The sequence below is a fragment of the Mya arenaria genome, chromosome 14, assembly GCF_026914265.1.
Source record: "Mya arenaria isolate MELC-2E11 chromosome 14, ASM2691426v1".
NCBI lineage: Eukaryota > Metazoa > Mollusca > Bivalvia > Myida > Myidae > Mya > Mya arenaria.
Window position 1 is genome coordinate 32,503,565 of NC_069135.1, and position 12,891 is coordinate 32,516,455.

Sequence of the window (12,891 nt, forward strand, 5' to 3'; positions counted from 1 at the left end):
CTGGGATTAACGTGGTAGACAACCAAAGTAAATTAGAAATTGGAATAAAATGCTTAAAAATAGCAAAAGATGCATGTGTTGTAAGCAGTGTGTTACATCAGTTAGTATGGTTCATTGTGTTGTGTACACAATGATATCCATTGAGTTTTTGACAAAAAAATAAAAAAAATAATGGTATCATCTGGTGTCTAGTCCCTTTAAATGATACTGAAATGTGTCAAGAATCCATTGTTTGCATTCTCAAGTTCTTAAATTTACAAAAAAGAAAATTGGTTTTACTTAATTGAATTAGGTTTTATTGATGTTAAAAAATCAGTGAAGACAGTGATGAATTATTCCCTTCTTTCCAGCTTTTGCCGAGCTGCAGACGGAAATTAATGAGTGTACTATTGATCAGCTTGGCCAGGTGGCTATACCGTTCCTTGACTACCGCTCTTACTGTATGAGGGTTCTCTTCCCCTCGGACGAAGACTCACACCCGGTCATCAGAGATCTTGATGTAAGTAAACATGACGATTATAATTTATGGAGTTTATTTGTCAAAAATAAGGTGAGATGTTGTCTGAGTGCTTGGCCCAATTTTCTCTAGTATCTCAAGTCTGAGTTTGGGTTAACCTCTACAGCAAGAAGAAGATAAAAGAGGGTTGGATATATGATGTTCTAGCACCACTTTCTTGAACATCCTTAAGTCCCTGTTAAAAGGATTAAGCTAAGCTTGGTATTTGTTGAGGTACTTTTCTCAATTTTAGAAACTCCCATGACTTTTAAAGGTAATCATTTTTTAAGTAATGACTATTACGGTAAACTATTTTATTCATTTTATAAAATCAATTTTAAGTCAGATATTTAGCTTAATAAAATAAGACACAAAAGCTTGTTTTGCTCCAGAAATTTTGAGAAATTGGGGCCTGTTATTTTGTGTGAAATAAATGAAGATTATCTGTTACATATGAATAAACGCAAGAAAATTAATAAAAAGGTAAACCATTCATTCACTGCAGGTTGATCCTCACAAACGTGAACAGATCGAACACGGCCTGAAGCTGTTCTCCAACTTGTTGGCCAATCGTACATTCCTGCTCGTCTTTATACGCACCCTTGAGGCAAACAGGAAGTTCAACATGCGAGACCGTGTCAACGTGGCATCACTCATATCGGTCGCTCTTCAGACAAGAATGGAATATGCTACAGAGTGAGTCTGCTTTAATATCTTTTTATTGTGAAATCTTGGATTTCGTACTGCGTACCACTTGTTGGTGATTTATAACACTATGGACTTTGCTAAACATTTTGGCATATAACATTGCTCGTTCTTTTTTGTGGCCACCTTCACCTTCAACTTCTTTAATGAGCTTACTTTTGAGCTGATTGTCGTTCGACTACATACCTTGTGGTGCAATGTAAAGTTAAAGACTAAACATTATATATATTTATATTTTTTTTTAGCAGATTGTATTTTTTCTATATTTTGGAATACCTTACATTGGTGTTGTAGTAATACATTTAAAAAATATAACATGTGAATGAAAGTGATTCATCTGGTAATGGTGATGACTAAATTTAACAACACGATAGAAACAAAAGCACTTTACAAATTTAACGTAGTTTGCAATATGCAGGATCCTTGAGGAGTTTTTGATCAAGGACAACTTTAGAATGCCTCTTTATGATTTTAGACTACTTACACTTATCCTTTCAGACAGTTTAAATCACTATGTTAATTTTTGTCTTTTCAGCATCCTAAAAACTCTACTGGCCGAGCTGATCGAGAAATCGGTGGAGGGGAAGAACCATCCCAAACTTCTGTTGAGGCGTACTGAATCTGTGGCCGAGAAGATGTTAACAAACTGGTTCACCTTCCTGCTCTACAAGTTCCTCAGGGTAAGTCACTAGTTAACACCTGTCGTTTTTAGCCCATCTGTTTTTCACAGAAATTTTTTTAGGTGTTTTTATATCCTTGGTATCTTTGTCTTAGGCGATGTTTTAGAACTTCAATGTTTGCTATGAAACTTGTTACTCTTGCCCCAACATATTAATAGAGGTAAACGCCAAAATTGAATCAGATAGGTGGAGTGAGTGTGATTCTGTTAAGTCTTTTCTAAGAAAGATCGACAAATAACTTGGCTTACACAGTAAATGAGCAACTGGATAAATGAATGTAGAACTTAAAGTAGTACATGCAGCTAGTGATTCTTAGAAAAGAATGTTGTGTTTATCAGTTATGAGTAAAAATTATGTACTGATAAATGTGAGAAAATAAAATTACAATTTTGATGTACGACTCCGTGTTTAGTGACAAAATTGCCATGTTGTAGGAGTGTGCGGGAGAGCCCCTATTCATGCTGTACCAGGCCATTAAACAACAGATGGGGAAGGGACCAGTAGACGCCATAACATCCGAGGCTCGATACTCTCTCAGTGAGGACAAACTTGTCAGACAACATGTTGACTACAAACCAATGGTATGTTGCAGGGTTGTTGATGGCTTTATTAGGTGGCTTTTATGTGAGCATAATCTAATTAGAGCTGGAAACAAGCTTGTCTCCAAATTGAAGTAATAACTGATATAGTTCAGCAAAATTAGCCCCCAAAGAAACACTTAAAACATCTCTGATGCTTATTATAAGTCGACATATACCTTGTCAATGGAGAGTAGTTCAAGGAAGTCAGTATTCCATTTGGAAAACCATTAAAAATACTCAAATTATCTAAAAATGTTCTTCAAAACTGAGATAAGGTGTTTGCCTTCTCCTAATCCAGAGGTTGTGGGTTTCTAACCCCACAAGGAATGTGTTTCCTTGGCCTCTAAAAAAGGACATCAGTTCTGGTTTCCATCCAGGTAACGGAGTCAAGTGTGATTTCTATCAGCTTACAGCCAATCTTACAATCGAGCTAAATAATGAGAATATAAACTTAAGCTAAGGCTGAATAAGTTGTAACAGAGTATTTATTGTTTACTTTTTTTCCTCCAGACAATCCACGTCCAAGACATGGATCAGTTCAGCCAGCAGTCTCACCCAGTCAAGGTTCTAGACTGTGACACAATATCGCAGGTTAAAGAGAAGATCTTGGATGCCATATACAAGAATGCACCATTCACCAATCGACCATCCAAATCCAGTGTAGACTTAGGTATGATATGGGAGATTTGGTACCATTAACTTATTGAAAGTACTAAAGTATAAGGATGTCTTGGGTATATCTTTGCCATATACCAGTCTAATAAATGATGTAACTGGTGATCTTCACGTTTCATTGACAATGCTTTTTGCATGTTTCACTTGTTATTCTGTTAGGGCTATTCCATTTAAACATATAACCCCCTGGGGGAAGGCACTATTATTATGCCACCTCCCTACAGAAGCAAATTTACCCTTTTGGGGTCCAAATTAGCGAAAAAAGACACCGACCCATATGCTATGAAAATAATTGCCCCTGAGGGTTCACAATATCTAACATTATTTAAATTTAGCTTATGAAATTAATTCATGAAAAATAGAATACTTACATGTGTATATATCTGTTGCAGTTTTATTTTCCTCGAACCCGAATGAAGACAGCTTCGACCGGAAACATCAGGAAAAGATGATCCTGGCAGACATTGACAATACCACCAAAGTCGAGGGGGAGTTTAGACGCCTTAACACACTCTTCCACTATCAGGTAATGGTTTTATAGAAGGATATAGATTGTCAAATACATATGAAAAAACTTACGCTTTCATAACCATGTTTTTACCTTTTTATGTATTTCTAAGATTCATCTGTAAGCATGTTGAAATATTTTGTTTCACTATTGATGTATGATAATCGGTTTTAAAAAAATGAAATACAAAAATTATAATTTGAATGTAATAACCAGGTGCTTGATGGAGCGTACATGGCGTTACGGCTGAAACAGGCTCCCTCTCTGCCAGATATCACATCCTCTGCAAACAAATCGTTCGACTATCATCGCCTCAACAATGAATGTAAGATATTAACAGTGGTTTTATTTTCTAAATGAAGTTAAGGTTATCTGCTATTTCAATATTTACTTTGGCTATATGTTTTAAATATAAAGCCCACAGTTGTAGTGGAAGTTGCTACCCTATTCCTTTGTAAAAAATATATGTCTATATTCGTATGAAAAGTCTCACATGATATTCAATAGATTACCATTTAAGCAATTGGTATAGCAACAGTGAAAATCTAGTACTTGGTCATCTATAATATATTCACTGTATATGATCTCTTCCCATGTCCAGATGGTAGTCGTAGCCCTATGTTGAATCGTGGTTCGCCCCGCAGTGTGCAGGTGGACATGGAGCTCTCCAATACCAACGGTGGAACCAAGCACTACCACTTGGTATATCAAGATTTGTTTTTTAAACCAACTTTATAAATGTGACACTTATATTATGGGATAAAATTATGAGGCATACTACTACTACTAGCGAAAGTCAATTGTTTAAAACCAAAGTACTAAAACTCAATTGCATTCATTCTGAATGTTCATTCTGTTGCTATATGGCTGAATTATCTTAAAATAGAGATTTTAACTAGAACAACAGAACTGTATTATTTGGTATTAAGCTAGTATATCAAGCTCACTATTGCAAAATTGATTTCTAAATGAATACATATATGTGTATACTAAAGACATGCGTTTGTTTGTCCCCAGGTGAAGCAACATGATCAAGACAACACGGTCGGGGACCGCGGCAGTAAGATGGTCTCAGAGATCTACCTTACACGACTCCTAGCCACAAAGGTAAGTTGTGTTCGTCATATCATTTCTTTAAAATCATGTGTTGTTTATAGCTCCAAAAGTATTGCATTACTCATAACACTTTGTCATCATGGGAATTTGTGCACTTGCAATTTTTATGACCCTTCAGTTTTTGGACAACCTGTTTTATTGCATATTCAGCATTTCCCATGGCTGCACAACCTACAAACTCACCATCAAATATATGCTATATTCTATAATATTTTGATTATCCATTCTCAGGGCACACTAGTATTCTTCAATATTTTAATTATCCATTCCCAGGGGACACTTCTATTTTCAAAATTTTAATTATCCATTCACAGAACACACTACCATTCTTCAATATTTTAATTATCCATTCTTAGGGCACACTACAACAGTTCGTGGACGATCTTTTTGAGCGTATCTTCAGCACGTCACACCGTGGCACATGCCTCCCTCTCGCCATCAAGTACATGTTTGACTTCCTCGACGACCAGGCCCTGCTCCACAATATACAGGACCAGGATGTCGTACACACATGGAAATCTAACAGGTAATGTCGGCTGCTTGGTCCAAAGAGGGTCAACTTGAAATGTTTTAATCTATACTTGTTGACAACACAAGTAACAGATTCAGAATGTCAAGCACATACAGAAATCTCACATGTAACATAGCAACTCATCGTTCTTATGAAGTTATTTATAGAGATATGCATTTATAAGGGTTTTTAGTTAGGTTTCGAAAAAGGATTATCCTGCAGAAGAGGGAAAGCCTGTGCTAAGGGAGAAAAGGGCACATTTTATTTGGCTGTAAAGTAACATCATGAATTTGACAGAATATAGTACATGTACTAGGTTTCAACAGCCAAATATTTTAAGTGTGTATGTAATAATTATCATGTTGTAAGCTTCATTAATAAATAAATAATTGATAATCTTATGCAGAAGTGAGCTCATGCTTGTCTCCGTGAGGGAACATCGTCGGTTTAAGAAAATGGCAGGGTGCAGTACCTTTCGATAACTCTAAGCTAGAACCCAGTGTTAATTATTACCGGTATGAGTCAGAGAGATAAATGAGAGCTAAGAAAATACTCCTCCAGAATTGGTTTATATGTTAAGTGTTCTATTTTACATACTGAAAAATGAAACCACTATCTAAATAACACAATAATTCTTCTATAATTCTTCCATTCCAGTCTTCCACTGCGTTTCTGGGTGAATGTGATAAAGAATCCTAACTTTGTGTTTGACATTTACAAGTCCAATATTGTGGACTCGTGCTTATCAGTGGTTGCTCAAAACTTCATGGACTCCTGCTCAATGAGCGAACACAAGCTCGGGAAGGATTCACCCTCCAGTAAGCTGCTCTATGCTAAGGACATCCCCACATACAAGAAATGGGTTGATAGGTGAGTCCATGTTATACATTGTTTGAAATTTAAGGGCTCAATTGAGAGGATATTACGATATTCTTGGCCAATGAAATTTTATCCTCTATTTCATGCAACTTAATTTGAAAACTGATAAGTGGACTCTTTGACCATACAATGTTGTTCGCAAAATAGACTTTTGTTAAATGGAAAGAGTAGGTAACGAATTGGCAATGCTATACAAATTTAAAGATTATGTAAGGAACTTATCATAGTTATATTTCTTAAACACTGTCGCTCTATGTTCAGGTATTACCATGATGTAAAAATGATGCCGGCCATCAGCGACCAGGACATCACCGCCATGATGAACGAGGAATCACGGGTATGCGGGAAATATTCCACTCTCAGAATGTTGATTTTAAATTCAATACATTTCAGCATGTACTTTTAATATAAAACTCACTTTTTTAATATATCAAAATACATAAAGTTTTCCAAATATTTATAAAACATTTAAAGTGTCTTAATTGGTTATTAAATTTACAATTACAAGAAAATAAGAATCTTACTAAGACAGTTTAAATTCTCGATAGTTAATACCATCATGAGAGAAAGGATGATGGTGTTGAAAGCTTGTTATCATGAATTTCCATAAAAAAAAGTCTTACATTTACCTCAAAGGATAAAATTATAACCCATAATAATTTTATTTCTGCCAACAGAGCCACCAGGATGAATTCAACATGAACGCCGCCCTTTATGAACTTTATAAATACGTGCAGTCATATAGCGAGGATCTCACTCGAGCATTAGAAGAAGATGAATTTGCCAAGAAAAATCGTCTTTGTCAAAAACTTGATCAAGTGCAAGCCGCTATGAGTGGACGTGACGTATACTGCTGATGCAGGAATATTGCGTAGGACGTAGTTTGTGTTGTCGAGAAAATAGTCACCTGTGTGGAATTATTCATTACGTTTTGTGTAAACTGACCAAGGTACATCAGATGGAGAATTATACATCGGAACAACAGAACATAATAGTGGATTTTTTAAAAGAAAAAAAATCTTGTTTTTATATGTATGTTAGATATGAAACCATTAGCCACAGCAGCCTTTTTTGTTATTAGTTATTTTTATGTTACTCTTGTGCTGCAAGCGTCATATATAAACCAAATATTGTTGGATGTTTTTTGGCATGTCATTTACCAAAAATCACAAAGTTTAATGAATGATTTTTCATCATAATGTAGCGATTACTTAGATCATATAGTGTAGATAATTACATCTGTGGATTTTTTTGAGGACCACACTAAAATTGTATATTCTTTGATATAGTGTATTATAGATATTTGTATATGAAAATATACCATTATTACATTGATGATGTATCCATTTAAATTGTGCCAATAAGCTTTTAATTCGTACAAAGTGCTTTACTTAACAGATGCTCAGCGTTGAGATAAAAGCAAAAAGCTGAAGTGCCTCTTTGTTAAATGTCACTTAGAGCTTTTTTGCGTGGATCCCTTATGTTATAGAACTGATCATTTAACAGCTCATGTATACTTGACTATGTGACACTTAGTGTTATGTAATTTTTGAGTTGTTAACTGGCAATGAATGGATCTGATTTAGCATGCATAGCTTAACATCGTATGGTGGAAATTGAAATTGTTGACTATTGCAAATTTAGTGGTGTGTCACCTCTTTGATGCATGGATTTCATGATACATGCTTGACTTTGCAAGATATGGTAGAAATTTTATTATGATTGATCACAGTTGTATTTTTTGGTGCTGAAGGTATGATCAAAGAGAATTAATTGTTCAGATAGTAATGTCATTTTATCATTATTATTCTTTATAGGTTGACTGACGTCTGAAGTAAAACAATCCAAAAACATCCTCCACAGAAGTTTCTGTGTTTGATATACTATACGCCAAAATCTTAATGGATAAGAAACCAGTTAAGACATATATAATTGTAGTGCACTAGGATATCATACACCAAAGGTCTAATTTATAAGATATCTCATTTTCATTTTCCTGAATTTTTTCTTAATGTAATTTGTTGTTAAAATTTATTGTTATAAACATGTTATAAAATTGAACTGAATTATTGTGCCCATTCAAGCATTATAATAAAATGTATTACACCATTAATTTTGTACTGCTGAGAAAATAATTAATATTCTACTGTTCTTTATGTATGGTAGATCATAGCGTTCACATTGGAGGTAGTATCATAATATGTTACTTTGAAGTATTTATGTACATGTATGTATGAAGGAAAAAATTGATGTGTTCATTTCATTTAATGGTAAATGCTTACTTTATATGTTTTATCCAATATTATGTTGAAGATAATGTTCACTCTAGAAGATAGATTAATAATTCGAACTACTAATTATATAACCTACGGATATTATTGTGCCATCTTAGCACTTCTTCCACTGACCAAAGCCAGAACCATTATGTAGAAATGAAGAAGACAAGATTATTGTTTTTCTTGTATTTGGTAGAAATGCTACTTACATAAGCAACTGAACCCAATTTCTTGAAACTTCTTAAGGTTACCATGCTTAAGTCTAAATATTGTTAAAGAAGTAAATATAACACAAATAATATAAAAACTAAAATAGTGAGCTTAACTTAATCCTGTCATAAGAGATTTATAAAGTTTAGAGAAATTGGGGCCAGCTGTTATGTATTTATAACTACTCGCATTATAAACATAGCTGTGCTAGTAATTGAGTGAATTTTCATTGTGTGGGTTTCATCATGGATGGTTTATAGGTCCGTGGTTTCATACAACGCTTAATTGTTTATTTATTTCTTTGAATTCAAAGTAGAACAGCATGATGAGGTAAAAGGCAAGATATCAGATTCAGAAATATTGTTTTTATGAACGTGATATTCTGTTTATATCATAAATTGTAAATAAACAAAGCAAAAAAAACTGAACACATCACAATATCATGGACCTATAAATATATTTATAGGTCCGTGACAATATAGAGCCAAAATTTACAACGCTATTTTTTGTTTTCATCAAAAAATATTAAACTAGTTCTATCAAAAATAAATAAGGGCGTTATTTTGTGATGGCAAAGTCATTCATGATATAAATGGTATTTATTCCCTATGATCAAAACATAATCATGTAACCTCACTATATGTTTCAATGTAAGCTTGAATGATAAAACATTCTCTGCCTACAAAGATGACATCAGACATGTAAGGTATTAGTATGCTTACGATAAATGCCATGAAAACAAAAACTAGCTTTAAGTAGTAATTGTATTGATTTGTTTGAAAATCGTTAATGTGTCTTTGTTTTTCCTGATTGAAAACAAGGAAATAACAATGTCCACCGTGTGTTTGGTTTTAGTATGCAAGATTTATATAAAAAGTGCTTCTTAATTTTTGCTTAGTATTTTGTGTATATAATGCCACAGCGTCTTTCACTTGTGTATGAGACCTTCATTTTTCTCATGATTTTTGTATTTTCTTGCATGGTTATATTGAAGTTGCTGTCAGAATAGAATATGTTACCAATGCGGTTAGTTATTTTCCATTTTTTTTATGTAAGGAAAAAAAATGGTTGAAACACGTCCACAAAGCATCAGTGACTTGTATTTTTTAAGTTTCAAAAGTTCAATAAGCACTGAACAGCAGTCATAATGTTAAGATGGCGACTGGTTTACATGGTCAGCAACAAGCCTTTTCATGGTGTTTACAATGATGACTGGTTTAAGTGATCAGAAACAAAGCCTTAACTGATTTTTGACCCATTATAAAGTTGTTTTTTTAATGGCCAAATGTCTAAATATGGCAAGATCAATTAGTATTCCACATTTGCATTGTAATAAAGATTTGGTTTAGGATTATTATAATTGATTGCTTCAAACTGCTCACAAGTTACATATTGTCTTATACTAAGTAGTTTACTTGAATTGGTAAAAACTTGATGATGTTTAATGGCTGTTACTAAAATTGGGCTGCCATATCACAGTATGAATCACTTCTTCATTTACATTTTATCTGTTTTACCTATTTTTTAAATGTCTGCTGTTCTTGTGTGTAAATTCATATGCAATGATTACTTTTATTCACAATAAACCATAGTTTAAGCTTTCAAAAATGCTTTCTTAGCCAATTTTTGTCTGTCATACACTTGTTATACACACATCATGTACACGAAATGTGTAAAATGGATTAATTTAAAAAAGAAATACACCAAACTGTCAAAAAATTACACCAAACTGTCATTTTCTTCGGTAGCATATGAATGTTTATACATAACTGTTATGTTTGTAAAGTTGATATACACTTTACTGAAGTATATTTTACTACTTAAAGGGAAGAATTAAACAGTACAGTGAAAAGTTAATATGGCAGCCCAGGTTTTAGTTGTAGCCATTTAAAAGACCACTAGTGGTTGTTAGTTGGTAGATGTTTCGTTTAAATGTTTGACAATGATAACATTATTTGTGCATGCCTAAAAGTCTGAGCATTCATTTACATGTAGGTTGTTTGATTTGAATGAGCCATCAATGTTTTAAACGCTGGATTGTTTTTATGATGTACTTTGTATGTATATATATAATGTCAAAGGTGTTGTTCATGAGAACAGCGACCCTGTTAATGTCAGTATTCTTGTATATAGAAAAGAACATGTATGCATGTTTAAATATTGCTTGCTATTAAAGTATAATGACTCTGTCTAGCACTGTTATATATACATGTACCATGCATAGTTTTGTGAAAATCATTACATTTATCTGGCATCAAGTTGATAACTTTCTATTTCTTCAACTTTTGATACAATTTTCCGCTAGCTATTTGGTGTAATATATTCCCCTTATGAAAAGTAAAACAATGATTATTTAACTTGAAATAGCTGAAAATCATTTTCTAATGTCCTATGAATCACACGGAATGATAAGATTATGATTGAAGTTGAAACGTTGTTTGTGTAATGGCAATCTTTGTATGCTATGCGAAGTTCGGAAGTGTTCATGGAGGTTTTGTTATTTCATAAATAATTTTTTAGGTACAATTTATGATATGTTTCTATTTTGTGTATTTTGTTCAGTTTTATACATTTTTGCATATGTATATGCATTTTGTTATGCAATCTTGAATTATATAGATGAAATAACTGCAATTTATACAAAAAACAATTAAAAAATATAAAAAATGATCTGTGTTCTTATACCTTTATGACCTCCTGGCAGACCAGTCTAGAAATGTAGAGTGAGGCACAAGGAATTTTGCATTGTGTCATTAAATTCAACTTGTCTTTGGCATGCATCTTAACATGATGTATTTAGTGTTTACGCCCATGCCTCCACCAAACGGATGACCGGAAGGTTTCACTATTAACCAGACACAAACAACCACCCAATGTCCAGTAAAACAATTGTTTAGAACCTTGTGTATGTGAACTGGCTAGCATAAAGGCTTTTTTTGCTCAACACTAAGAAATTTGGCAGGATTAAACACCAACTGTTCCTTGGTAAACAGACTAGATAAATTGAAATCTTCAAATCCTCGTACAAGCTTAAAATGCTTTGTTTAAAGAAAATCCTCTTGATATTCTGCACCTACAATGTTTTGTGTAATACAAATCCTCTGGTGTACTGCACCTACCAGCTTACAATGTTTTGTGTAATACAAATCATCTAGTATACTGCACCTACCAGCTTACAATGTTTTGTGTAATACAAATCCTCTGGTATACTACACCTACCAGCTTACAATGTTTTGTGTAATACAATCATCTAGTATACTGCACCTACCAGCTTACAATGTTTTGTGTAATACAAATCATCTAGTATACTGCACCTACCAGCTTACAATGTTTTGTGTAATACAAATCCTTTTGTATACTGCACCTACCAGCTTACAATGTTTCGTCTAATACAAATCATCTGGTATACTACACCTACCAGCTTACAATGTTTTGTGTAATACAAATCCTCTGGTATACTACACCTACCAGCTTACAATGTTTTGTGTAATACAAATCCTCTGGTATACTACACCTACCAGCTTACAATGTTTTGTGTAATACAAATCCTCTGGTATACTGCACCTACCAGGTTACAATGTTTTGTGTAATACAAATCCTCTGGTATACTGCACCTACCAGCTTACAATGTTTTGTGTAATACAAATCCTCTGGTATACTGCACCTACCAGCTTACAATGTTTTGTGTAATACAAATCCTCTGGTATACTACACCTACCAGCTTACAATGTTTTGTGTAATACAAATCCTCTGGTATACTGCACCTACCAGCTTACAATGTTTTGTGTAATACAAATCCTCTGGTATACTGCACCTACCAGCTTACAATGTTTTGTGTAATACAAATCATCTAGTATACTGCACCTTTTCGAAAACCAAGTCTAGGATTAAAGAGAGACAACTTGTTTTTTGGTTATGCAGTTGATTTTATGTTGTACTTTCCCTTGCTCTTGTTGAAAGAGATCAAAATTACAGTTTAAAGGAGTTGGTTGATTTTTAGCTCTATTGGCCAAAGATCAGAAGTGTCTGTCGTTTGTGCATCCATCTAACACAATTGTTTGTGAATGTTTGTTCAAATTATGCCCCTGGGGTCATTACTGACCTTGGTATTTTGAATAAGGCATCATTTAGTGGTCCACAACCATGAATATTTAAATTAAACCCCAGGGGTCAAAACTTACCCTGCCCCAGGAGTCACAAGTTTCCTGGAGACTTATATAAGAAAAACTTTCAAAACCTTCCTGTTTCAAACCA

General features: G+C 33.8%; 1 protein-coding gene across 1 annotated transcript in view; it reads left to right on the top strand.

Annotated features, from left to right (window-relative positions):
• The window catches only part of LOC128216464 (plexin-A2-like), an 86,640-nt gene extending 77,736 nt beyond the window's left edge, over positions 1–8,904 (top strand). Inside the window, exons 20-32 of the mRNA XM_052923038.1 lie at positions 351–499; positions 1,002–1,192; positions 1,737–1,881; positions 2,316–2,462; positions 2,973–3,132; positions 3,530–3,663; positions 3,862–3,970; positions 4,247–4,347; positions 4,663–4,752; positions 5,118–5,287; positions 5,930–6,142; positions 6,413–6,488; positions 6,829–8,904. Coding sequence (XP_052778998.1) covers positions 351–499; positions 1,002–1,192; positions 1,737–1,881; positions 2,316–2,462; positions 2,973–3,132; positions 3,530–3,663; positions 3,862–3,970; positions 4,247–4,347; positions 4,663–4,752; positions 5,118–5,287; positions 5,930–6,142; positions 6,413–6,488; positions 6,829–7,008 — 1,865 coding nt within the window. The 3' untranslated portion in view covers positions 7,009–8,904. The remainder of the gene's footprint in view (positions 1–350; positions 500–1,001; positions 1,193–1,736; positions 1,882–2,315; positions 2,463–2,972; positions 3,133–3,529; positions 3,664–3,861; positions 3,971–4,246; positions 4,348–4,662; positions 4,753–5,117; positions 5,288–5,929; positions 6,143–6,412; positions 6,489–6,828) is intronic.
• The last annotated feature ends 3,987 nt before the right edge of the window (positions 8,905–12,891 follow it).